This window comes from Narcine bancroftii, chromosome 3, assembly GCF_036971445.1.
Source record: "Narcine bancroftii isolate sNarBan1 chromosome 3, sNarBan1.hap1, whole genome shotgun sequence".
Classification (NCBI taxonomy): Eukaryota; Metazoa; Chordata; class Chondrichthyes; order Torpediniformes; family Narcinidae; genus Narcine; species Narcine bancroftii.
Window position 1 is genome coordinate 42579125 of NC_091471.1, and position 27195 is coordinate 42606319.

The 27195-nt window shown below is 40.0% G+C and overlaps 1 protein-coding gene across 1 annotated transcript in view; it reads left to right on the forward strand.

Annotated features, from left to right (window-relative positions):
• dcc (DCC netrin 1 receptor) overlaps positions 1–27195 on the forward strand; it is a 718171-nt gene that overhangs the window by 654986 nt on the left and 35990 nt on the right. The window contains exons 23-25 of the mRNA XM_069923064.1: positions 18562–18724; positions 22844–23073; positions 24337–24453. Coding sequence (XP_069779165.1) covers positions 18562–18724; positions 22844–23073; positions 24337–24453 — 510 coding nt within the window. The remainder of the gene's footprint in view (positions 1–18561; positions 18725–22843; positions 23074–24336; positions 24454–27195) is intronic.

A 27195-nucleotide genomic window follows, 5' to 3' on the forward strand; every position in this document is an offset into this window, starting at 1 on the left:
TTTTTGCAATATAGGATTCTGGAAATTACATCTTAAAATGACATTCAAATAAGTAAAATAAGGCATTTAAAGTAGATTGTGGTCAATTTTATTGATTAGTTTAAGGAAGTCAAATGTACCAAAAGTAGATTACTCAGTAGGATTAGAACACACGATCTTATGTTTTGGTTATACTACATTAACCCTGAAGATTGTCCCATATGGGTCGGTTTGACAACTAACACTGTTACAAAATTTTCTTTTATCTCTTTTTCTTGGATCCTCACTTTCCTTATCTCGAAATAAATGAACTGACAACCCATGGTTAAAGATACTTTTAGGATCTGGATCCAGTTTAGAAAATATTTTGGTCTATTGAAATGTACTTTCCCTCGTCCTATTTTTTTAATAATTATTTCTTTAAACCTTACATTATTGATGTAGGTTTTAAAGAATGGTATAGATTAGGCCTTAAATGTTTTAAAGATCTATTTATTGAAGGAAATCTTGCTTCTTTTGAATAACTATCAGTTAAATATATTTCATCAAATACTCTTTTTTTTGCTATTTACAGATTAGAGATTTTTTGCAATCTCAGTTGCATACATTTCCTAAGAATTTTGACAAGAATTTAATTGATGTAATATTTAATTTACAACTTTTTTATAATGGTCCAATATCTAATGTTTATGACATGTTGTTGGGATCAAGAGAGGTTCCTTTAGATAAAATTTTTAAAAGCCTACAGTTTTGAATCTCCAAAGAAACTTGGAATGTAATTTTTAAATTGATTAATGTCTCAACTTTATGGGCTTGCCACTCCCTCCCACAGGGCCCACATGTCCAAAGTTAAACTATCTTGTTTTATGCAGATAAATTGCCTCATTATGAGAGATGCAACGATGGACATGCATCATTAATTCATATGTTTTGGACATGTCCGAGTCTTGGGATATACTGCAAGGAAGTATTTCAAACTTTTTCTGTATTTTTTAAAGTAAACTTTAAGCCTAATCCTTTAACTGCTTTGTTTGGTATTGTTGGAGAGAGAGGCATAACTTTAACAGCATCTGATTTCCATGCATTGCTTTTTATTTCTCTGATGGCCAGGCGGGGGGTGTTGCACCGCCTACTCACTCTCAGTGGTTACATGACGTTATTTCATGTTTAAATTTAGAAAGAAATTGTTACTCAGTGTCTGATTTAAATTTTCAAACACTGTCAGGAACCTTTTTTGAATTACTTTCAAAATCTTTGATTTGGTATTAATGTTGGCTAATGAGGCAATTTATTACTGAGACACGGAATTCTTTTTTTTCTTCGAAAACATCTTTGGTTTTGGTAGTGGGATTAGATTTTATTTTTATAATGAAATATCACCTTAATATAAACTGTTTGCTTAAGAAAGTGGGTTTACTGTGGATAAAATTTTGAGTGTAGTGTATTCTGTACTTTTCCATTTTTTGACTTTTAATATGTATTCTTACGTACTGTTTTTTTATGTGAATTTCAATCTTAATGAAGATATTGAAAAAGAAAGAATGAACACATGACAGATAGAATTTATGTAAGATAACATGATAAATGACTAGCATAATGAGCACATAGTATGATAAATGTATGGTGAGAATGATAAAGGAGATTATAGATGGATAGACATGTAGCATAATAGATAATAATGACAGCTGTAATGAAATCTCTTGAGGTTCCATGATGTCATGCAGTATGGTGTTTTCATCTTTTCTCATTTTTACATTTTGTTTGGTCTGGTTATGAAGAAATGGTCTAATAATGGTTCGACTAAAAGCCACAATTAAGGGGCTGTAGAGAACTGTAAGCCATATATTTGAATTCCTATTTATTCAAACATGGGAAATTTCTGCAGAAAGAGTGAAAATCTGTATTGTTAAACAAATCCAATGATCAGCAGGTGAATTTACATAATTTCATTCCTGGTACAAATTTCCTATGGCAGGTTTGGAACCCAATTTATGTCTCCACACATTTGTTAGAAACAACACAGAAAATAATGCATAATATTACACACCAAGATTTCTGATTCCATTATTTGATCAGACAATAAAGGATTTTTTTAAATAAAGAATTACACTCATCAAACATCATTCATTATCTACAGGACCTCTGCTTAGGAAATTATGATAAAGTATAGTTACTGTTGTAACATAGGGAATAAGGAATCCTGTTTGCACTCAGTCAGGTCCCAGTATCAATGAAAGAAGTGGTGAGTAATCTCTCTTGATGTTATTTGGATCAGGACAGGAGAAGAAATCCAATACTCTTCTTCAAACATTGTCATAATATCTTGAACAGTCATCTGAGAGAACATTTATCTCTGGAGAGTGATTTGAATCCCAACCTACTGATGCAGGGGTGAAAGTTATACTGCTAAACTGAACCAGATGTATTTCCCTCCATTATAATAGTGAAGGTTCTAAAGTACTCCTTTCCCTGGAATATTCTGATAACTAGACCCTAGCTAGTTTTTCTCTAAGTACGCAGTCATGATTTCTAGTTGAGCTGACAACCAAATGAACCTACAATTTGGGAGCAAACACACTGCACAAAAACTAGTGCAGAAATGTGAGCATAAATATAATACCCGCCTAGTTACACTCTGCCCAAGTCTCCTCTTCCTGTCTCGTCTATTCATCAAACTCTGTGAACGGTTCTCCACTCACGTACCCATCCCAGATCTTCCAATTGGATATCCTCCATCTACATCTCTCACTGTGGGAAATTGATTTTTGGGCACAACAGGAAGTTTTAATAAATTACAATGTTTTGAACATTTTTATGTTCACCTCAATGTAAGCCATGCTCTTACTTTCTGTTTCATTTGATGGATTTTCTGGCACCACTATAAATCAGATGAAATATTGAAATGTTTCCCCAGGTTTAGGCCTGAAGCATATTGCACCTGATGAATTGTACATGAATGACAAGTAATGGAATTATATCCTGAGGTGGGTCTAGGTTTTGATGGTTTGTTTATGCAAATTTAGAACATAGAAGATTACACCACAGGAACAGACTATTTAGCCCACTATGTCAGCCCACACCAGTCATGATGTCACATTAAACTAAATCTCTTCTGCCAGCGTGTCTGTGCAGTCCTTCCATATTTATGTCGATCCAAAAACTTCTTGTGCCCTCCTGTTGTGTCTGCTTCCACAATTACCCCAAACCACCTACCACTTCATATATTAAAAAAAATTCCCCCGCTCACCTCATTTAAAATTTCCTGCCTCACCTTAAATGCATATCTTTTAGGATTTTACATTTTAATGCTGGGATAAAGATTCTGACTGTCTACTCAAATGATTCTGACTGCCCACTCAAAACGTTATAAACTTCTATCAAGTCTCCCCTCAGCCTGTGACAATCCTCAAAAAAAAAACAAATTAAATGTGTCCATCCTGACCTTGTAGCTCATACTCTCTAATCCAGGCTTCATTCTGGTAAATCTCTTTTCAACCCTTTCCACATCCTTCCTTCAGTGGGGCAACAAGAAATGCGCACAATTCTCCAAATGCAGTTGCAACATGACTTCCTCATACTTGGAGTAAATGTGCTGCTGAGTAACAGCATGCTTGCCTCATACCTTCTTCACCACCCAATGTACTTCCAAAACCACTTTCAGGGAGCTCTGAACTTGGACTCCCAGGATCTCTCTGCCCACCAATGCAGTTGCTTCCCCTTGACCTCTACTTAAGTCTACAACAATTTAAAATTCTTGTTTGGTCTGGATGGCATCACTGCTAGAGCTGCTATAATGGCAGCGCTGCTGCTAGTTCAGTCCCAGGAGAATGAGGAGCAGAGACACAGCACTGTATCAGAGGGTCCAACTGCATGATCCTGACGCCGACAGCTCCTTCAGGCTTTAATCAGACTGTCAATGGGGCCAGTGGTGCTTTTTTTTAATCCTCCAACCAAGGAGGTCTGTTCACAAGATGGCAGTACCTGCGTTGGATATCATAGCACGAAGTGCTGCAGACTCCGGGGAGCAGCAGATCAGAAGGGCACCCCCTATTGAGCAGAAGGAGCATGGGAGACGACCCTACAGGGAAGGTGACCTGGGCAGCAGATCAGTGAGTGGCTCAGCGGCTGTGGCTACTGGAGATTGGCTGGTGCTAACCAGGTATAGAAACTAGGACTCAATAGAGTGCTGAGGGTAAGAAGGGCTTCCAAAGAGCCTCAGACACTGAAGGCTCCCTGATCATATTAGAGGTTTGGATCTGCAGCTTAGGTTGACAATGGTTTGAACAGAGTCTCTGAAGCTACATGAGCAGTGGAGGTGAATCAATGGAGCCTCAGTGTCTCTGAAAGGACTCTCATTTTCTTCCCTTTCTACTATTGTTAGAAGCTCTGGGCAATTTACATTGCGACTCTTTGCATTATGACAGACAAACCTTGATATACCTCATGCATATTACATTTTTATGTTTTATTAAATGACAATAAAAGGAACCTTGAACCTTATGTGATAGTAATCACATAAATAAACTCCAGGACAATGACCACTGGAATATCTGCAAAAGTCTATCAGATTAAAGAAGACTGCAGTGACTGCCTAAATTCAAGATTCTTTTATCGTCGTAATAGAACAGAAAATGCAATATTACACAAAAGATTCACCATCAACAGAATTTACCCGGCACCCCTTACGGTCAGAGAAAGAGAAGCAAAAGACAGAAGCCCCAGAGTTACTGAGCACCCATGGATTCAGCTCCAGAGTTTAGTCCAAACCATCAGCAACCTGAGCTCCAATTCCAAACCTCTGACACGATTGGGAAGCCCCCCAGCACCCTCGATCCCTTCTCTCATCTTGGTTCCGATACCTGGTACCCTTTCAGCCAGTCTCCATCAGTCCGCAGCCTTGGGTGAGTCTCTTGACTGCAGTCACCAGCAGCCCACTGCCTGCATGGGTTTATTGCCTCGAATCACCAACAGCCTGCTCCTGTGTACTTCAGCCTCAGAGCCCCTCGCTTGTCCGCCACTGTGGTCACTGTCCTGTGGTTCTTCTCCTCTGCTTCTTTTTCTCAAACGGGGGTGGTCTTCCCTTTTTTCTGGCTATCTCTTTGCTTTCCCAGAGTCTGAAACCCCTCGTGACAGCTGCCAAACTGAGGCACCACCTTCTGGGGCTCAGACACCATAGTCACAGGATTTTAAAATGAACCTCTGCCTGCTCCTTTAACAGGCCACTTAAAGCATGTATGGAGCCGAGGGCAGTTGAACTGGGCAGTTGGACCCCACGGGGGAGCGCTGTGTCTCTGCTCCCTGCTTTCCACGGGTCTGCCCAGTGGAAGCGCTACAGCAGCTCCGGCATCTAGCTTTGTTCGTTTGTTCTGGGTATCCTAGTAAAACTGCACAGTGCATTAGTGCTAAATGTAAGATTGTTAAAGAGTAGAAACCTGAATTGTACTGACAGAATTTAAATGTGTTCCAATGCTCAGTCAGTGACCTGATTAGCAGCGACCTGTGAAGGACAAATTTTCCTCCAGCTGTTTAGGGATTAATTTGCATCTCTTTAGTTCAAGCAGAGAGTCCCTTTGCAAATCTTGTCCCAGACCTTGCGTAGAATGAGTTGGTTCCAAATGATAATCTACATGGTAGGTTCATAAACTTTAATTTCCTTTTGTGTAATGGGAGAAAAAGATGTCAAATTTTGTGATACTAATTATACTGATCGCTGGAATATGTCCTTTAGATGCACATTGAATGTGTTTTGCCCAACTGAATCATATGTGCTTATACATTCAGAAAATGACGAGGCATATGGATTTAAAATGAAAACATGCATAAAATCCAGGTGGGAGATTAACAATCAGATGTAGAAAATAAAAATAAAATCTAAGTCTGCTCAGTATCAATGATCTAGATGATAATATGGTAAATTGGATTAGAAAATTTGCAAATTATACAAAGAATGGAGCTGCAATTGTCAGCAAAGTTTTTCAAAGCTAGAACCAGCTGGAAAAATGAGCTGCAAAATAGCAGCTGGAATTTAGTGCAGACAGCAATGAGGTGTTGTCATTTGGGAGGACTAACCGTAGTAGGACATGCATGTTAAACAGTGGGGCACTGAGGAGTGCAGTAGAACAAAAGGGTTTGGGAATATAGATGCACAATTCCCTGGAAGTGTATTCAGAGGCAGAAAATGGGTTGTAAAGAGATCTTGGCACATCATTCATAATCAAATCATTGAGTGTAGGAACTGGAATGTTATGGTGAAGTTGTCTCAGTGAGGCCAAATTTGGGGTATAGTGACAGATTTGGTCACCTATCTATAGGAAAGCTATCAACAAGAATGATAGAGTGCAGGGAAGATTTACGAGGATGCTGCTAGGACTTAGTTCAAAATTAGAACTTTATTCCCTGGGACATAGACGAATGAGGGCAAATTTAATCAGCAAAATAATGAGGTTTATTGATACAGTAAATCAAGCAGGCTTTTTCCATTGAAGTTAGGTGAGACAAGAACTAAAGGACATGGGTAAAGAATGAAAGGGGAAATGTTTAAAGGGAAACTAAAATGGAGAATTTTGACATATAAGAAAACTTTGGATAGGCACGTGGATGGGAGGGGTATGGAGGGATATGGTCCATATGCAGGTCATTGGGACTAGGCAAAATAATAGTTCCACACATACTAGGTAGGCCAAAGGGCCTGTTTCTGTGCTGTAGTGTTCAATGCTTCTATATATGGAATCATAAAGTAAACAAAAGTCTGCAGCCTGGTGCTAGTACAATACACAAAAGTGCTAGTAGAACTTAGCAGGCCACACAGTATCCATGGAAAGCAATAGGTAGTCACCATTTTGGGCCTGAACCCTTCTTCGGGATTCCAGTTGAAGGGTTCGAGCCTGAGACATCAACTGCCTATTGCTTTTCATGGATGCTTTTAAAGACAAGGTTCTTCTGGTTCTTCTACTCTGCCTCTTGTCGGTAGTGGTGGGGGTGGGGGGGGTGGGGGGGAGGTGTGGGGGTGGGGGTGGTGGAGTCTCCTTGTATTGTGCGCTTCAAAAGCAAGTTATATTATTATTGGTCCTTTAATGCAATGAATAATTTCATGGTGTTTCCCACCGAAAGGACCGACTGGAATAATTAATAGAAGGATTCAAAATAGGGATCAAAGTATGGTTGATAAGATTTTGATAGCACAAGGAGATGAGAAATGGATGGCTGAAGGCTTTACCATTGATGAAGCTTGGATATGAAAATGTAAGAAAATGTCAGGTGAAAATATAGTTTGTTCCAATTAAATCACATCTGAATTCAAGAGAGGATAGATCCAGCCTGCTCATGAGACATAACGGCTTCGTCAATCACAAGAATATCCTGCTTCAAGTCAGGAGATCTGACTTGTGCACCATATTGGTCCTTAAGACCAAAAGATATAGGAGCAGAAATAGGCTATGCAGCCCATCGAGTCTGCCCCACCATTTAATAATGAGCTGATCCCATTTTACCACTCAGTCCCACTATCCAGCCTTCTCCCCATGACCATGGCTAATCAAGAACTTATCAATCTCTCCTATAAATACACCTAATGACTTGTGGCACCAAATCCCACAGTTTGACTATTCTCTGGCTAAAGAAATTCCTGTGCATCTCTGTTCTAAGTGGACACACTTTAATCTTGAATTTGTGTCCGCTCGTCTTAGCACTCCAAACATGGGAAACCACCTTATTATATCTACCCTGTTCATGCCTTTCATCATTCAAAATGTTTCAATGAAATTCCTCATTGTTCTCCTAAATTCCAGTGAGTACAGGTCAAGAGCGGTCAAATGCTCCTCATATAATAACCCATTCATTCCTGAATTCATCTTTGTAAATCTCCTTTGAACCCTCTCCAATGTCAGCATATCATTTTTTAAATGAGCAGCTTAAAACTGCTCACAATGCTCCAAATTAAGTTTCACTGGTGCCTTACAATTTCTCAACATCACATCCCTGCTTTTACACCCTGTCATTTACTTATTCTACATTTTAATTTCTCCTGTATCATCCCACAAGGGACCCAGGTGAATCTCAGAGCTAATCTTTTCCTTTTTATAAATCTACTAGAGCTTTTACAGCATTTCTCCCTCAATCACCCTTGTCTTCTTCTCTCTCTTTGCCTACCTTTGCTGAACAGTAAGATTTCCCCAGTCCTGAAACTTAACTGTACTACACTTATTCCTTTGTGACAGCATTATAAACTGTTCCTTTTGATCAAATACTATCTCTAAATCCTCTTGTTGGCTAATTTTGCTGTTGGATTTTTGTGCCTTAAGGAAATTTATGTTTGGTTTAAGCTAATTAATTTGTTCAATGTTTGGCAGAACGGTTCTACTGCCATACCTCTATGTGTCACTACTTATTCATGCCACCATGTTATAATTTTTCTTCCCCAAGGGCCCTTTAACTTATCATTATGCATTGGCACTTTATCATTAATGATGGTGATGAAAATGTATTCCCATATACATAAGTATAATGTACGGCTCCAATAACTTTCTTGTTTGCTGCAGTAATACAGGTATGTTACAAACATTAACTATAAATGAAATTAACCCAATGCACTAGAAGAGAATAAAAGAATAAATATAAAAAGATAAAATATTCACAGTTGCAATTGTGCACAAAATGCACTGTTTGATAAGTGCCAACAGATCTTTGGTGGTCCTGTGGTCTAGTATCATGGTTCGGGTCATAATGATCTGTTAAGGGTGGAATGTTATTGTTATAACTGCCTTATGTTATTAATAATAATAATTTCTAATAACTGCAATTGTTTCCTCAACGTACTAATCTAGAAAATCACCTTACATATTTGCAAACTGTAACTGGCCACATAAAGACAATGTGAAATTCATAAACCTTTACCATGTTCTTTGCAACAATATGCGCATCCCTCAAAGTATGGAACTGGTGTGCTTATGTAGTTGTAAACAATAGGTTAATGAACAAGAAAAATGACTTACTGCACATTTAAGATTGCTGAGAGGGCAATAAAGATGATCGATCATGCACTGTACTTTCTCTCTACCAAGCCACATCAGCCTGTTTCTCTCCATAGGTTCAGGTGGCTCTCAGACTCCCTGGTTTTAGTTGAATACGATGTAGGATAATCCATATGCTATTTTTATCATATGTCTTCGCATGTAAGGTAGATATATCAGCTAGCTTTAGTGTCTGTACAAAGTGAAGGAAACATAAGGCCTCATCCACAGAAGGTTAAATATCAATGAAGATAAAGGCTCTGGAATTTGAACAATGATTGGAATCTGATGAATACAAATATTTGCTCTCTCACCCTGTGATTACTTATAGAATTCTCAGTGGCAATTATCCATGAGAAATTACTGAATTGTTGCTACTGGCTGAAGGATCATCCAAATTATTATTCATGGGTTCAGCTTGAAAGTCTCTTGTGTAATCACATGGAAAGATAAATAGTCTAGTGACATAATGAGTGTGAAGGGTAAACTATTAGAAATGAGGGATGGCAGTAACCGGTGTGTTTTCAACCACTGAGAACTATAACAGAGTGCAATAATAGTTCCATGACGAAACAAAACCATTTTACATCCAGTTAACATTTGTGACAAGGAGCATTATTTAAAGAAAATTGAGAGTTCAAGTGAAAGGAGACATATTATACCATGGCTTTCTGTCAAAGGCTGATAGCAAAGTGGCATCACCAACTCATATTTGTCACATCCTCTCTTCTATGCATCTTATATTTTCAACCAGGACTTGATTGCCATAGCCGATGTCTGCATGAGGTAACATTCCTTCCCTTTTTTCCTTTAACCAATGCATCCGTACTCTAGCGTTTAAATGTCTGTCTCGTTTCTTATCTCTTTTGAGTTTAGTATTATTTTGTCTTGCTCCTTATCTCACTTCTTTTTCTCCCATTCTCAGAATCATTTATTTCATTAAAGCTTCCTGCTTTAATGAGTTGGCCTTTACTAACTATACCATTGCACACTTCAAAATTCTGATCCGCCTACATATCTTCCATCTGCTGTTAGAAATTTCTCCTTCCTCCTCTTGCTCATCCTGATGGATAAGGCCTTCTGGATATCAATCTCATCTGCCAACCGAAAATTTAATCCTTTTAGGACTTCTCTCCTATTGGGCTATTGAAGCATAATGTGCAATAACATATTGGCAGCAAAAAAAAAAACAAACACTGGAGATTCCGGAAAAGGGCTTTGACTCAAAATGTCAGCCATTCCTCTGCCTCCACAGATGCTGCCTGACCTGCTGAGTCCCTCCATAAGTTCATTTTGAGCTCCAGGTTTCCATAGCTGCGGCCTTTTATATCAACAAATTGTGTGCATTTTTTTTAGGATCCATTACATTTATTCTTATTAAATTTGCATGATTTATTTGCCAGCTGCAAATGCCACGTACAATGTAGACAATGATTACCAAGTGCAAGCGTAAACTTTTGTTGAATCATCGACAAGCATTTTCCACCTGGCTCACACAGAAAGAATGGGTGAGGGGGTAACAATTTTGTTTTGGAACAAGCTTGTAATTCTCTTGAAAAGAAAGAGTCAATGTCATTGCAAGGAATTCCTGCTCCTGGGCTCTTGGAAGCCAGAAAGGAATTATCAAAGCAAAATTTGAAGTGTAAAATGTGGCACAATGTATTATCAGTACGCCATCTTATTTTGTATCTGCTATTAGATATTCAATATCGGAAAACATTTGTTGTACTTATACTCATCTCCACAGTAAAAATGGAAATTATTTCATCAATGACAAGCAGGAGAAGTGATCCGTTGAACTTTTTTTTCATATTAGCGCTGGTGCAACAGAGATGAAGGGGTTCAGCTATGCAGCGAGAACTATGGAAAGAATCAATTGATATTCAATAGTAGACACTAGTTTGGTTGGATGTTATCCTGCTGTGCCATAGTGATCACACATCAATTCATGCCAAAACTTCCTTGCCCCTGATCTCTTTGGGAAGTGTCTTGAAAAAAAGTGAATAGAGAATGCAGATTCCCATCCCTAGAGATTGACTGGAGCTATACACCTATGGGAACAAAATATCCAAATGTCAGTACTTTCTCGGTGTTTGACACTACTGATATTTTTAAAAACAGCAGAACGGTTATTAAGCATATTTTTATTGACAACTCCTGTCCCATTGGAGATAGGAAACTGATTTGCAAAATTGTTGTCCAGGTGTATGAATTTAAATTAATTGGTGGCATCTGAACACTTGCAAGAAAAGATTTAAGTTATACTAAACTTCACTTTCTTCTGAGTGCTGCACCCCACTGACATAACCATCATTTTTTTAATTACTTATTTCAAGACTATAAATTACTCCAACATAAATGAGTTAGGAAATTATTTAAGAAAATTGCCAATTTCTTTGAAACATGTCCCTTTTACACCCCCTATTCTAAATGCAAATTTAACAAGCATCACCCAGTTGCATGGTGGCTTCCCCATCTAATCCTGATGAGGGGACTAATCACAATTAAACGTGCAAGATGAATCGGATAGCTCCTTAACAACTAAACATCTTTAAGACATTGAAAAGACGATAAGTAATAACAAACACGTCTTTTAAAGAGCCAGTATAGGCAGGATGAATTGAATAGTCTCTTCCTGCAGTCTCTGGTAAGAGAAACAAGACCATCCACAAGATCAAATTCTTCTACCAACCTGCTCTCCCTGCCACACACTTGCCTCCAACCATAAATTTCCAATGTGAGACCCTAAAAATGTGAACATCCCATATCTTGGAGACACAGAAGCAGACATCAACGATGAAATTCACCATTGTCTTCAATAAGTCTGCACAACCTTTGATCAAATTAGGAAAAGACCACAGAGATATCACAAAACACATGGTCTTCTAGGCATCAGTGATCCCTGTTCTATTTTTATCCTTCTGAGATCTGGACAATATAGAGCAGACAACTCAGATTGCTGAAAAAAAATGCCACCAAGTCATCCCTGCAAAGTCCTCCTATTTATTTTTCTCTTTTATAATCGTACATAGTAGATGTCAGCTAGAAATTCAACTTCTGATCACTATCCTTTGAGCCTTCCAGAAAGTGTAGGCATTAAATAAGAATCACATTGGACATTTGATTTGATTACTTCTTCTGTAAAGTCTTGACAGGGATGGTTGCCTTTAGTTGACAATATCTCAATACAATTCAACACAAGTCTTGACCCTCATACACAACAGCGATCTGATAAAACCAAGATTTCAACCTCACTTCACAGATGCTGAAACAATCCTGGCCTCAGCTATAAAGGAACCATCGTGAATACAATTGCATTCTCATTTCTTTTTTTTTCAGTATTGCATGTCATGTTTCATCTGATTAGATTTCACATATCCAAGCAGCAATTTGTGAGTAATTATTCAATTCCTGTTCCAAACTGTGCATTTTACCTGCTGAGAAAGATTGGAGCATCTGTCCATGTAACTCCAAATTGTGGATTTCATCTTGCAGGTCATGATGAATAATTCTTAATCTTTTATTTCAAATTTGCATTTTCATCTACCACTGCAACCCTTTTCATGACTGAATCCCATCTTTGATAAAGTGTGTAACACATAACATGACTCTAAACTGTTGAATTATGCCTTATGTCTCCAATTTAAATAGAAAATTGAACATCACAGCACACAACAGGCCATTTGGCCCATGAAATTGTGTTGACAATCAAATCTTTCCCTACATCATATATATGTAGCCATTGTTTCCATGTGAGGTTTGTGCAATCAATCACTATAACATTCGTGAAGATCATGAAAATCCTGATGAAAAAGTGTAATGATTGAAAGGTTGACAATGACTTTTGTCTGAGTACATTATGGCTCTGATTCCATCTCAAGTTGATGGTGTATTGGGTGCTGTGCAATGAGATCTGCAGGGCTACAAACGTCCTTTTCTGATTTATTCAGTGCTATACTTTTGTGGGAGCAGGCCTATGATCCCGTGACCCCATCATATCACACACTATCACGCTCACAAATGGAGCATGCTTACACTCATACCATAGTCACACTATTGTTAAATGTAGGAAACTTGCTGAGACCATTGGTAATGCTCTTATTGATTGAAACAATGGTTAGAGTAGCAGTTAACGCAATGCTGTTAAAGCACCAGCAACTGGGCTTAGAATCTGGTACCATCTGTAAGGAGTTTGTACGTTCTCCCCATGTTTGTGTGTGTTTCCTCCCCCACTATTCAAAACATACCAGGGTTGCAGGTCAATTGGTGTAGTTGGGTGGGCACAAGCTTGTGGGCCGAAAGGCCTATTACCGTGCTCTATGCCCAATTTTTTTTTAAATGAGCCTAATATTTTATTAAACTCAATTGGTTGAACAATTGCAGTATAGCTCTCAGAAAAAAACACTCAGTTTGGCCATTTGATGCAAGGGAATGCTCTTGCAGATTGCTGTTAATCAGGGAAGGCGGCAGTATCCCCAATGACTTTAGGATGTTATTTTGAAGTTATATGACATTGGTGAGGCCAAATTTGGGATATTGTGTGCAGTTCTGGTCACTTAGCTACAGGAAGTATATCAATAAGATTGAAAGAGTGCAGAGATTTACTAGGATGTTGCTGGGTCTTCAGGAGTTGAGTTACAGGGAAAGATTAAACAAGTTAGGACTTTATTCCTTGGAACAAAGAAGAATAAGGGGAGATTTGATAGAAATTTACAAAATTTAGAAGGATATAGACAGAGTAAATGTGAGCAGGCTCTTTCCACTGAGTTTAGAAGTGATAAATACGAGAACATGGCTTTAGGGTGAAAGGGGAACAGTTTAGGTAACATTAGGGGGAACTTCTTCACTCAGAGAGTGTAGAAAGGTGGAATGAGCTGCCATCTGATGTGGTGGGTGTGGACTCCATCTTGAGTTTTAAGAACAAATTGGATAGATACAAGGATGAAAGGGGTCTGGACATTTATGGAATGGGAGCAGGTTAATGGGACAAGCTGAACCATGGTCAGCACAAACTAGAAGTCCTGAATGGCCTGTTTTCTGTGCTGTAGCATTCTATGGCTCCAAGGACTTCATCTGCAAGAAGTGCATCCAGCTGCAGCTACTGACAAGCAGAGTTAAGGAATTGGTGCTGGAGTTGGATGAACTCCTCATCATTCGGGAGGCAGAGGGGGTGATTATCAAGAGTTACAGGAATGCTATCACATATATGAGGCAGCAGGAGGGTAGATGGGTGACAGTCAGGAGAGGGAAAGGGGACAGGCTGGTGAAAGTGGAAATGTTTAGGAGAAACATAAGGGGGACACAGAGAGTGGTGGAGTGTGGAACAAGCTGCCAGCTGAAGTGCTCAATTTTAACATTTAAGAAGAATTTGGACAGGTACATGGATGGGAGAGGGATGGACTGGATGCAGGTCAGTGGGATGAGGCAAAAAAATGTTTCAGTACAGACTAAAAGGGATGAAGGGGCCTGTTTCTATGCAGTAATGTTATGTGGTTCTATGGTTCTCTATTGTATTCTATCTTAATATAATCCCGAGACTACATTTACCATATATACATGTATATCAGTTGATCCCATGTAAAAGTCAACTGCCTTACATTTGGCTCCAACTGCCCACCCATCTGAGCTCCCAATGGCCTGACCACCTTACCATCTGAACTCCCGGCACCCCAACCATCAAGCCTTGCTTTGGCCACCTGCCCATCCGAGCTCCCATGCCCCAACCACCCGCCCATCCGAGCTCACACTGCCCCAACCACCAAACCCTCACCTTGGCAGCCCACCCCTCTGAGCTCCCAATGCCCCAACTGCGAACCCTTGTGCAGGCCACCTGTCCATCCGAGCTCCTGATGCCCTCACCGCAAACCCTTGCCTCAGCCGTTCTCCTATCTAAGCTCCCAACACCCTGACCACCAACTCTCGCCTCGGCTTCCCATCCATCCAAGCTTATGACGCCCCGTTAGCAAATCCTCACCCTGGCCGCCAGAGCTCCTGACACCCTGACCGTGATGCTCACCTCAGTGCCCATCCATCCTAGCTCCCAACGGCCCCAATGCAGACTTACCACCTGGTCCCAGCCATCCAAGCTCTTGCTGCCTTGAATGATGCAGGTTACTTAGCTTGGTAAAAAGCAGTATTCATGTAGTATCCACCCCGCAGATTTAACCCGAAAAATTGGTCCCAAAAACCCAAGTATTACACGAGTATATATGGTATGTTTTGCCAAGTCAGACACAAATGGACTTTCCTCCTTGTCCATGTTTAAATCCAGGAAACTTGACATTATTACAACACAAATTGAAATCTACCTTGCACTTCATGTCACTTTGTAATAACTGGGCTGTTGTTTTAAAAAAAAAGCTGCATGCAGAGCAGGGTGAAGCCTCAGGTCAGGCAAATTATTGGCCTGCTTCTTCTGAATGATTTAAATACATGGCGTTCACTTGAAATGCTTACAACCTTCTGTTGTGTGATGTTGTTACAGTCTGACAGCCTGATTTATCTCTTCCTGACTTGCCATTTTCACATAAATTTGTCTCACTTCACTGAATTTAAGTTATCAGTCAATATTTATAGATGCTTTCAGACAATTTATACAAGGTTACACACCTACAATTAGCCTGATTCAGGTGCTTGTTGTAATGTTACACTGTGAAATCCAGCTTTGTGTGCCCAAATTTTGCTACTTCTATATTTGCTTTAACACTAAACAGAATGGTTCCACAAAGGAATAGGCAGCCCGGTCCATCACATCTAAGCAATTCTGTCAGCTGGCGCGAAATGCTGGTAAAAGTTAATCATGCCAACAAACTCTTTCAGGCCCTTGATGGTAGAGGGTCTTGGAAATTTGCAGATGGCCTCAACCTTAGAAGGTCGTAGAACTGCTCCATGCTGATCAATGCGGTGGCCAAGGAAATCGATTGATGCCAGGCCAAACTGGCATTTGGCCAGGTTGATCACTGACCCATGATCACCTAGCTACTGATATAGTTGATGGAGATGGGCCCGGTGCTGTTGCCATGAGTGGCTGCTGGTAAGGATGTTGTCTAAATAAACAAATACAAAATCCAGGCCCTGGGTAACTGTGTCCATGAGGCAATGAAATGTCTGGACCACACTTTTTAAACTAAAGTGCATACAGAGAAATTCAAATAGCCTAAAAGGGGTAATTAAGGCAGTCTTAGGAATGTCGTCTGGGTGAACTGGAATCTGATGGTATCCGTGTACTAGGTCGATTTTGGAAAAAGTCATAGCACCGTGAAGGATCACAGTGAAATCCTGTATGTGGGGAACCACTGCAGTGATGTCGTTCAGATACCAATAGTCCCCACAAGGTCTCCACCCTCCGGAAGCCTTAGGTTTTCAGCGGTGATGCTCAAGGGCTATCAGAACAGCCAACAATCCTACTTCTTCCATGCATCGGAATTCATCTTTAGCCAACTGCAGTTTACCTGGAGGCATCCTGTGTGCTCGTATATGTAGGGGATGTCCATCAGCTGGAATGTGGTGCTGCACTCCATGTTTCGGTGGGGCAGTCGTGAACTGTGGAGTAATAATGCTGGGGAGTTTTACTAGGATTCTGGCACATTCCTTATCTGAGAGCATTACTGAGTCAAAGCAAGGTGTGGGCAACGCTGTGGAGTGCAGGGTGAGGGACTCGAAAGTCTTTGAATTAACTTGGAAGCGATCTTTGAGATCTACTAGAAGGGAGTGTGCTGTCAAAAAAATCACCTCCCGGGAGTGGCTATGATACATCAATAATGGTAAAGATCTAGGTGATTCACAACGAGCTGAAATTGAGTGGAATTGTCTGTGACCCGTATATTCAGATGCTGCTGTTGTTAGAGGCCACGAGGAGAGGGCCCTGCTATCCTGAAAGTGTATCTGGGCCAGAGGAGGGAGCACACTAACCTCCACTAGTGTCGACCAAGAACCGACAGCCTGAATGTTTATCCCAGAGGAAAAGGAGGTTGTCCTTGTAGCCAGCTGTCATGGCCACTACTGAAGGTTGATTTCCTGGATATGTGCAGGACGGACGGCAGCTGTGGGTTGCAGCTCCCTATCTCTGATAGTAATAACACCACTGCTCTCTGTGATGTGTCCGGCAGAGTCTGATACTTCACTGCTATTCAGAATGGGCAGGGATTGTGCCCTTTGCCGAGGCACCGCTATGCACCCAACCAAAGGTTCTCCATCCTGCTTAACGTCCCATAACTCATCAGCACGGGATGATAGATGACAGGAGTCATCTGAATGCAGTAAACAGATGTCTTTGCTTGAGAAAAAGCTGCTCAAAAGGCAGACTGGACCTGCGCCCGTCGATGAGTGCCAGCATCTCGTTCATTAGTTCGGAAGGAGTATGGTTACCTAGCCATTCATATGGAGAAGTCGTGCTGTCCTGTTGCATTGGGGAAGGCTGAAAGAACATATGAGCACATCTTTAATGGCTTCATACCTGTCGTTGGCTGGAGACTGCCGTAAGAAATCAATGATATGGCCATGGTGTCTTGGTCCAGCGATGCAACAACATAGTAGTACTTAATTGTGTCAGCGGTAATCTGGCGCAGATGGAACTGCTCGAACCAGAACTGTAGCTGCGAGGTCCAAAGTACTGGAAGTTTGAGCACAGTGGCATTCTGTGCCTCCATAGTGAGGTCCAAACTGTTGTTTAGAAATCAGGGTCACCATTGGGGCAGTTCACTGCTGTAGCAAGTGGTGAAGCAGCAAAGAACACAAGAGATGCTATGAGCTGCTGAGCTGACTGGTTTAATGTGTTCTTAGAGTCATTTAAATATCTGAGATTCACATGCTCCCCACATCATGTGACACCCGGAAATGACGTGGCTCCCAGAAGACTAAGCGTCATTAGTCCCCGGAAACTCCCGGGCCCGTGGAGACCCGTGACTCCGAAGCTCTGGTAAGGTAAGTAGTGGCATGGACCACCACACTCACCGTATAATTATTGCTCACTTTACATGAATTTCCTTCCATTTTTAGCTGTTCACTGCAAGAAACCAGTAAAACTTAATTGTCATTCTGAAGTTGAAAACTTTTATAACAGTTAACAATATAAACTTCCAATATTTTAATATTTCTCCACTGTTCCCAGCCTTATGGATCAATATTAATGTCTGATAAACTATCCAATTATTTGTGTACAATACAAAATCTAATATTGACCTTCACGGCACGGCAAATGGAATGAGTGCTCTTGTTATAGTTACATAAATATAACATCTTGATTTAGATTTATGTTTGTTTTGAAAGATGCTTTTTGTCCATGGCCACAGTCACTCTTCTAACTCTAATACCCACCCCAGTAGAGGTGGAGCTCTGTCTAGTCACACCCAGCCACTGCCACCATGGTTCTTCCTCTCATTCTCCCAATAACCACTGCCTCTCCAGGCTCCACACCAGAACTCTTTGCCGAATCAACACATTGGCTTTGTATTTGGTCTGGTCTAATTGACTTGCCCATGAGGAAAAAATGAAAATTCCTCCTTTGTCTTCACTTCACATTTTTAGGACTGATCCCAAATATTTGAATCAATATTTCATATCACTTTTCTTCCAGAGCCTCCAATTGGTCAAATGCATCCACCTCATGGCAATGCGACTCCTCAAAAGAATGGTAATCTCCTGGTGATCCTCGTTGTCTCCATCGGCGCAATAATGGTGGTGGTGGTCATCATTGTTTCTGTGATATGCACCCGTCGATCTTCAGCACAGCAGAGGAAGTACGTTGGTGTTTTACTGACTATTTCAATGCCTTGTTCTTATTTTGTATGATGATCCTCATTGATTGTGATAACACCTGAAGGAAGTCACTTGAATGTGTTAACCTGGTGAGTACCTGAGACCTCAAACCCAAACGATCCATGTTTGAGTAAAACACAACCTCCTGGAGCATCTCAAAGGGTTGAGCAGAATCAGTGGGAGGAGAAGAATAGTTGGTGTTTTGGGTGTTGGCCCAAAGCATTGACAAGCCTTTTTTGTTTCTCTCATTGATGCTGCTAAACCTGCTGACTTCCTCCAGGATTTGGCTCCAGATTTCAGCGTCTGTGGTATCTCTTGTCTCCAAGTTTGAGTGCCTGGTTTAAATTAATTTAGCTCATTTCACCATGGAAATAAGGATCTTCATTGAATTTTACAGCATGTCTAAAACCATTCAGCCAACTGCTCATCTCTGCTAAAGCTTCATCCCTGCCTCTTCTCATCTTACCTCATCTCACTTTATCACAATCATTCCACACCATTGCATTTGAATAGGTTCATTGCACCTTCATAGGCTCAGGGGTCTTGAGTTACATTGGTGACCAATATTTCTGAATACTATTGAACAATTCCTAATGAATAACGCTTTATTGTGACCATATAGCCTTGTTCCACAGGATACAAGGCAGGGGTTAACTTATGTTATTCAACAAAGGGATAGATGTCTTTCTTTCTTTTTCAATCTTTTTATTGACTTTAAATGCAATAAACAATGGATGGAGAGAATAAGGATACATAATTTAAAAGGATTACAAGATACAACCATCAGTACTTAATTACACTATCTTCATTTCCCCATTCTCAAGCAAAGAAAAAAAAAATCACATTATACTAAATCCCCTTGCACTAATCTAATGAAGAAGAGAAAACAAAAAGACTGGATCAGCATCATCACACCGACGAAGCCTCGTCCGGGATGGATGTCAGTGAAGGAGGAAAAGAAGCACCCTATCTAGTATTCCACATGGTGATGCAAGGTGGCGCAGAGTAAACTGCCTTCAACATGTGCATAATATTAACCCAGAAAAAAACAAAACATGTCAGAATGAATTTGAACTTTCTCTTCAAAAAAATCTATGTGCATTATCTGAGATTACCAAATTAGTGGCAGTATTTTGAACCTGGTGACAGGCTGAAGAACTAATGATGAAAACACAAGTGAGAGTATTGCTTTAATGTATCGTGAACCTTAGATGCAAGGTGACATCATCAGGTTTTATTCATTAACTCGTGTACATTAAAGATTTAGTTTTAATTCCAGGTTATTTAATTAACTGTATTTAAATACCACATGTATCACTTAAGGATTTGAATTTGTGTTTTAGATTATAAATCCAAGCCCCTTGATCTGATTTGATAAAGGAGATACCTCACAGTTGTAAATGCATCTTGTGACATTTTTCTGCATTATTTTGAAATAAGACAGGCTGGAAGTTTTTTTTTCAATATTATGACTGTCTAGAGATCTAAAGATTATCTTTACAATCAGCAAAATATTCTGAGATAGCAGTTCAATTTTGCTGGAATTATATGTTTGATTGACATGATTTAAATATAAGATAAGAATTATTTATTTGTTTACAGCATTGATAACAGTTTCCATGACATTTTTCATTTCAAATTATGATTTTACTTATCCATTAGAGACATTTATATCATTATATACTAATATTAATAAATTGTGAAGATATTCCATGTTGGGCACCTTTCTTGATATCAACACAAGCAGGAAGGAAGATAAGTTATGTGAGATTCTCTGATTGCCAAAAGGATCTATGCACTGCTTGAAACTTAATTAAACAATATACATTTATATCATGCCAATAAAATGTGATATTATACTTCATAAGAGTGATTATAAAACATAATTTGACTTTGAATTACTTGAAAAGATATTAGGGTAGATGAGCTGAAGTGTGATTGACAGTTTATTGTCTTGTACACAAAACACACAAACTTTACAAGGCAAACAAAGAATCAACAAATAATCCGGCAGCATCATAAAAAAACAAGAGAAGCAAAAGAGAGAGTCCATTCAGAGTCTAAGTGACCATGGATCTTGCCATTTCCTCTGATATGATTGCTTCTGATACCCCTGTAGCATCAGTAGCTGGTCAGCTCGTTGTTCAGCAGTTAACCCAAGCATGAGGTCTCCAAATTGCACCTCCCTGACCCCTCATTCCAACTGTTCAAAGCATTAGGAAGCCGTTGGGGCCCAAGGTCTTGGGGGGTCCATGCTTTCCATCAGCACCTCACAAATCCTGGGCCCCATTCCCAGATTCAGATGTCAATCGCCTAGGATGAAGCTTTCATATTACGAGGCTAGATTGGAGGCTGCTGTAGTGACTACCTTTAACTTTACAGTAATCCAGCATGGTCAAAGAGAATGGTTTTAAAGGGAGAAACGATGGCACATATTTTGGAAGGAAACTCTCATCAATTCAAGTAATAGCTTCCCATAATGCAGCAACATAAGCTGAAATTGTGCAAGGTGTTTGAACTAGAGGAGCACAGAGGTTTATAGATCTGGAGAAGCCTGGCAAGATTGGTTTGGCTAAGCTCAAATTGACCTTTAACAATCAGTCACGAGTTATTTTTCTGATGGTCCTTGTGACAAACAGATGCCCAGAGTGGCATTCAGTAATAATCTTCAGGAATTTGATCTATTGACAAAGTTTGAAAGGTGATGTATGACCAAATATGTACAGAGTATAATTTATGTACAGAGTATAATTACATTCCATAACTGTTTTTTTTCTTAATCCATGTCCCTATCCAAGAGTCTTTTAAAAACCTTAATGTATTTATCTCTACTACCATCCCTGGCAATGTATTCCAAGCACCCATAACTCTCTGCACTTTCCTCCACTCAATTTAACCAGATGTCCTCTAGTATTTTCTATTGTTGCCCGGGGAAAAGTTGATGGCTGCCCATCCTGTATATGCCTCTCATAATCTTATACACCTCTATCAAGTCACTTCATTCTCTGACACTCCAAAGACAAAAGCCCCATCTTGCTCAACCTTCTTTCCTAAAATGTGTTCTCCAATCCAGGCAACATCTTCATAAATCTTCTATGCACTCTCTCCAAAGCTGCCACATCCTTCTTATGATGAGCAACTAGAACTAAACACAATACTCTAAATGAGGTTTAACCAGAGTTTTATATAGCTATAACATTACCTCACCACTTGAACTCAATCCGTCGACTAATGAAATCCAGCACCCCAATGGCAGGGAGGACACTGTCTCCATCAGGGATCTGGCACCCACCAGAACAGAAGGTCTGTTGTCTCAGGTGCCCTGTGAGCCACAGAGCTCATTTTTGTCACCCCCAGTCAGGTCCTCAGGGGATCTGGTTCAGAAGGAAAGTGCATCCCCCTCCATCTTTTAGCCAGAGACCTAACCCACCTCTCCTCCCTCACAAGGGGACCAGGAGACTCAAGGAGTCCAAGGCACCCTGGTGCTAAGGGGGGCCCCCAGACTGCTTAAATCTGTAAATTTCTAAATAACTGTATATTTTTTGACTTTTTTCCTTCTCTGAACCCATGTTCTCTGTCTTCATTCACAGACCCTAAATTCTACAGGAAGGGGTGAATGCAGTGAACTGGGATTCACTGATAATGTGTTGTGCTGATGGCTGGTTCCACCTCCTGGGTCTGTCCCCATCTGCTCACATATAACCCTCGTTTCCTGCCTAAACCCAGAACCCTTCCAAGGACTACAGTGGAAACCTACCCACAGTTATAAGCTAATAAAAGTGTTTGTTCTCCTTCCATTCATGAGAGCTTTTATTCGCACTACATCCTATGACTGCATGGGCTTCCTCTGGGTGCTCCAGCTTCCTTTCACATCCCAAAAGTATGTGTGTGTTAGTAGGTTAATTAGCCACTGTAAATTGCCCCTGGTGTCTTCATGTTGCAGAACCTGGGAGCAGGTGATGAGAATGTGGGGAGATTAGTATAAATGAGATGGCTGGTGGTCAGTGCAGACTCAATGGGCTGATGGGTTTGTTCCCCTGCATTACTCAATTAATCTATTCCTATTTAATTATCTTTCATTTATTTTGTTCCCAAAACAGAAAACGTGCAGCGCACAGTGGTGGCAAGCGAAAAGGAAGCCAAAAAGACTTGAGACCTCCGGACCTCTGGATACATCATGAAGAAATGGAGATGAAAAATATAGAAAAGCCCTCAGGACCTGATCCATCTATGAGAGATTCACCCATGCAGCAAAGCTGCCAGGATATCACTCCTGTCAGCCACAGCCACTCAGAGAACCAGCTTACCAGTAAAAGTGGTTCTCATTCAGGTAAACCTAAGTAATTCTTCTAATTCTGGGATAATATTTGAACCAATCCCTTGATTATTGGCTTTTATATATCTGTTTCTTTGTTTTGTGAAAATCATAAAGATATGGTTTCAAGATAAGATATTGCTTCAAATTCACATTTAATTTAACATGGGCTATGGTGGGAGAAGGAATGAGATTTCTGAGCCTGAAATTGTGAGTCCATGATTGGGAATTTTATAGTCCCAGTTCTGTATCTCATTTTCATACCACAAGCCCAAGAAGAGATGCTTGAATACTTGGGAAAGATCTCCCTCAAGGAATGGAATTTGTTCTGCAAGAGTGAGATTCTCCTGTCCATGCAGAATGAAGAGTTCAGTAAGTTAGAGATGGGAATGGTGGTAGGCAGAGAGAAATTAGTTTACTGAGGTCAGACTGATTCTCACCTGCATATTTAGGATTTTGCCAGCTTTCACTCTCAGATTCAGACTTAGTACCACAAACATTAGTTTGCTTAGATTAATTTGCTGCTGTAACATCTATATTTACCATTGGAACGGGTATCCATGCTCTCAATGGGCAAAGCTACAATGGGGTTAACCATGGCTATCTGTGATGGGTAATCCACATGGCATTTAATAAGGTGTAGATACCTAGTCACTGTAAGAAGTTTTCTTGCCAGAATAGAATGATGTGAGATTCTGATGTAAAACCCAATCTGCTAGAGGAAGTCGGGTCAAGCAGCATCAGTGGGAGAATTGTCACCATTGTGGGCTTGAACTCTTCACCAGGACTAAGTTAATTATTTGTGTTTGGTATTGGTATCAGCTACCTTAGTATGGGTCTGCACATTGGTAATGTAGAGGGATGTCCTGATAACATAGTAGTGTGCCATTATAGTGCAGAAGTTATGGCTGTGTGTGCTTGGTGGTCATGTGTAATCAGTGTGTGTAATTTTGTGCGTGTGTGTGTGTGAGAGAGAGAGAGAGAGTCTACATCCCATTGGACAAAGACCTCACTCCATGAAGACCATCCGTTAGGTAGTGTGCAATGTCATCCCACTATATTTGAAATAATTTACTTTTATTTTCACTCTGAGATCTCTCCCTGAAAGCTTAGGAGGTACTCCACTCTCAAGATTGTCGCCTTAGTCTTCAAGGAACTGTCAAAGAAGGAATGTTGCGATTGAAATTCACAATATAGAAGACATACAGATATAATTAAATACAACATTTTAGCCTTGGATGGCATGGTGCAAACATCTTTTAATTATTTTGTCCAAAGGTCATGATCCTGATGAAGCTGGAAGCAGTATGTCGACACTAGAACGTTCTCTCGCAGCTCGAAGAGGAACCCGACCCAAACTAATGATTCCCATGGATTCACAGCCCAACAATTCATGTAAGGAATTTAATGTTTTCTCAATCAAGACAACAAGTGCAAAGAGATATTCAAAATATTCTGGACAGTAAAAAGGACATCCTTTTCTGTTTGTTTTTTTTGTTATTTAGTTTAAAAACCCAACACCCAACCCCAACCCACCAATTTTCCCTTGCAACCGCTGCAACCGTGTCTGCCTGTCCCACATCGGACTTGTCAACCACAAACGAGCCTGCAGCTGACGTGGACATTACCCCTCCATAAATCTTTGTCCGCGAAGCCAAGCCAAAGAAAGAAAAGATAGACATCCACTTTCCGTGAGCTGCCATCTTGAACCGCTGCAGTCTTGTGGCAAAAACATTCCTTTAATGTTTTTAGGAAGGAAGTCCCAGGATGTTTCACCAACCATGGTGAATGGAAATTAAAATGGTGTATAACATATCAGCTGATTTTCAAGGTTCTTGTGCCATTAACTTTTCAGGAGAGAGAAGACATGGGTTTGAGACCTGCTAACAAACAATCCTTTCTGAGATCATTCAGAGTATTTTGCACATGGAATAACACTACCATCACACTGCTTCAGAGGCAGGCAAAGGAAACATTTAATTTCTTATTGGTTTAAAATTAAGTGGCTGTTTTATCACAGGGCAATATTGAGTTTTTGACCATAATGGGAGTTACTTTCATCAAGGCTGTGGAGGGTATCCTATTATAATCCCAGCCTGTAGGTTTTTTGGGGTAAAAATACTTAGGAGAGTCTGAGGGAAATCATTCTCCACTGATCTTATAGTATAGTGTGGCTGGTGCATGCTAAGTTTTTAGTTAATGGTGACCAGCAGAGAAAGCATGGTAAGTGAGGGATTTAATGATTTGAAGAGAATAAAGAGTTATAGGGTGGACCTGAGCCATGATGTTATTGAATATAAAGATAAATGATTAAACTCTAAATCATTTTAAATGCCCATAATCCCAATATTTATGAGGCATGAATGCTTCCTGTGACATCCGCTCATTATATCCTCATAGAACTCTAATAAGTTTGTCAAGCAGGACCTGCCTTTACTGAATCCACGCTACATCTGCCTGATGGATCCATTTTGCTCCAGATTCCTCACTATTTCTTCTTTAATGATAGCCAAGCATTTTCCCAGCTACAGATGCTACACTAACTGGCCTATAGTTCCCTACCTTTTGCCTCCATCCTTTTTTGATATTCACCATCTTCCAATCCGCCAGGACCTGCCCAGAGTCCAGAGGATTTTGGTGAATTAACTGCTTCTATGATGAGAAGTACATCAAATGGAAGTTAAATGGCACAGCTACCAGAACTTTGGGTTACATGCGTTTCAATTTTGTCATTTTTATTCATGTCTGAGGCTTCCCTATTACAGAAGATGGTGTTATCTTATTGCTTAATTTTCTATTATTATTCACAGCAAGAAGTTTGTTTGTTTCAGATCTCTTGGTTCCTTCTACAGCATTCTGCTTCTTTTGTTCTGCATACACGTAGTGTCTGTCTGCCTTTCTTATTAACAGACTCTAGTGGGGCCGTGTCCTCCAGAGGGAATTAAGGATGTGGAATCAAAAAGCAGAGACCTGATTTTGAGCAATAGACATTTAATTATTCCATCATTTTGTGTACTTCACTTTACAGTTGATGAAAGATGAACTCTCTCACCTAAATCAACAAATGAAAAGCCCCCAAAATGAGTAAAATCTAAACTAGAAGATGTAAATGACCATTTTGTGCTCAGCTCTCAGTGTTATCCGATCGGTTGCAATAATCAGTAAAGAGCCAAAGCAAATGCTGAGATGGAATTTTCACAAGATTTTAACAAGTTCGATTACAACATGATTAATTTTGTCTGAAATGTAAATAATCTTATATTTATTTGGAAGCAATTACTTTTTTCTGTCTCTGTACTTTGGAACATGTCCTACTACATTTTCAGCCGTTGTATCCATAAAGAGCAGAAGATAAATTGATTATTTGGATATATGGTGTAGAAAATGGGAATATAACTTTGGGTTATAGTATTCTTTTTGGACAGGGTTAAGGTGCAGTGTTTGGCCAAATTACAGGAAATTTTATTTTACATGTGACTAAAGCTGAGGAAGTGGGAACATCTGCAACTGCAAAATGATGTGTGTTGGGGCGTCCTGCTTAATTTGATAGTGGACTCGATAAGAATTTTGCAATGAGAAACCCGACATATCAAAATGTTATTGTTGTTGGACTGTGTATATTCACAACACTGCTCCAAGAGAGAATAAGCATGATGCGTTAGGCCCACTGTTGGTGCTTCTATAAATTCTAGAGATTGAATTGAAGGGAAAATTTGTGTGTGAATATCCTTCACTCCCTGTATTTCTAGCAAAAAAAAAACTCTGCGTAGTTTATAAGTAAATCTGGGCACTTTTTCATTCTTTGGTTTTCTTTACTTTTAAAATAGATTGCTTTCTGAATAAGTTCAGCTGTTAACCATATAATTAGCTGTTTTCTGTGAGACCATAAGGCAAAGGAGCAGAAACAGACTATTCAGCCCATTGAGTGTGTCCCACCATTCAATCATGAGCTAATCCACTTTACTGCCCAGCCTTCTCCCCATAACCCTGGCCAATCGAGAACCTACCTATCTGACCTGGCCTCCGCAACCACCTCTAGCAACAAATTCCATCGATTTACCCTACCAGAAAGATATCTGCCCTGCCCCCCAAGTAATACACAAGTGCAGAGTTTGTCATTAGAAACAATGTTGCTTT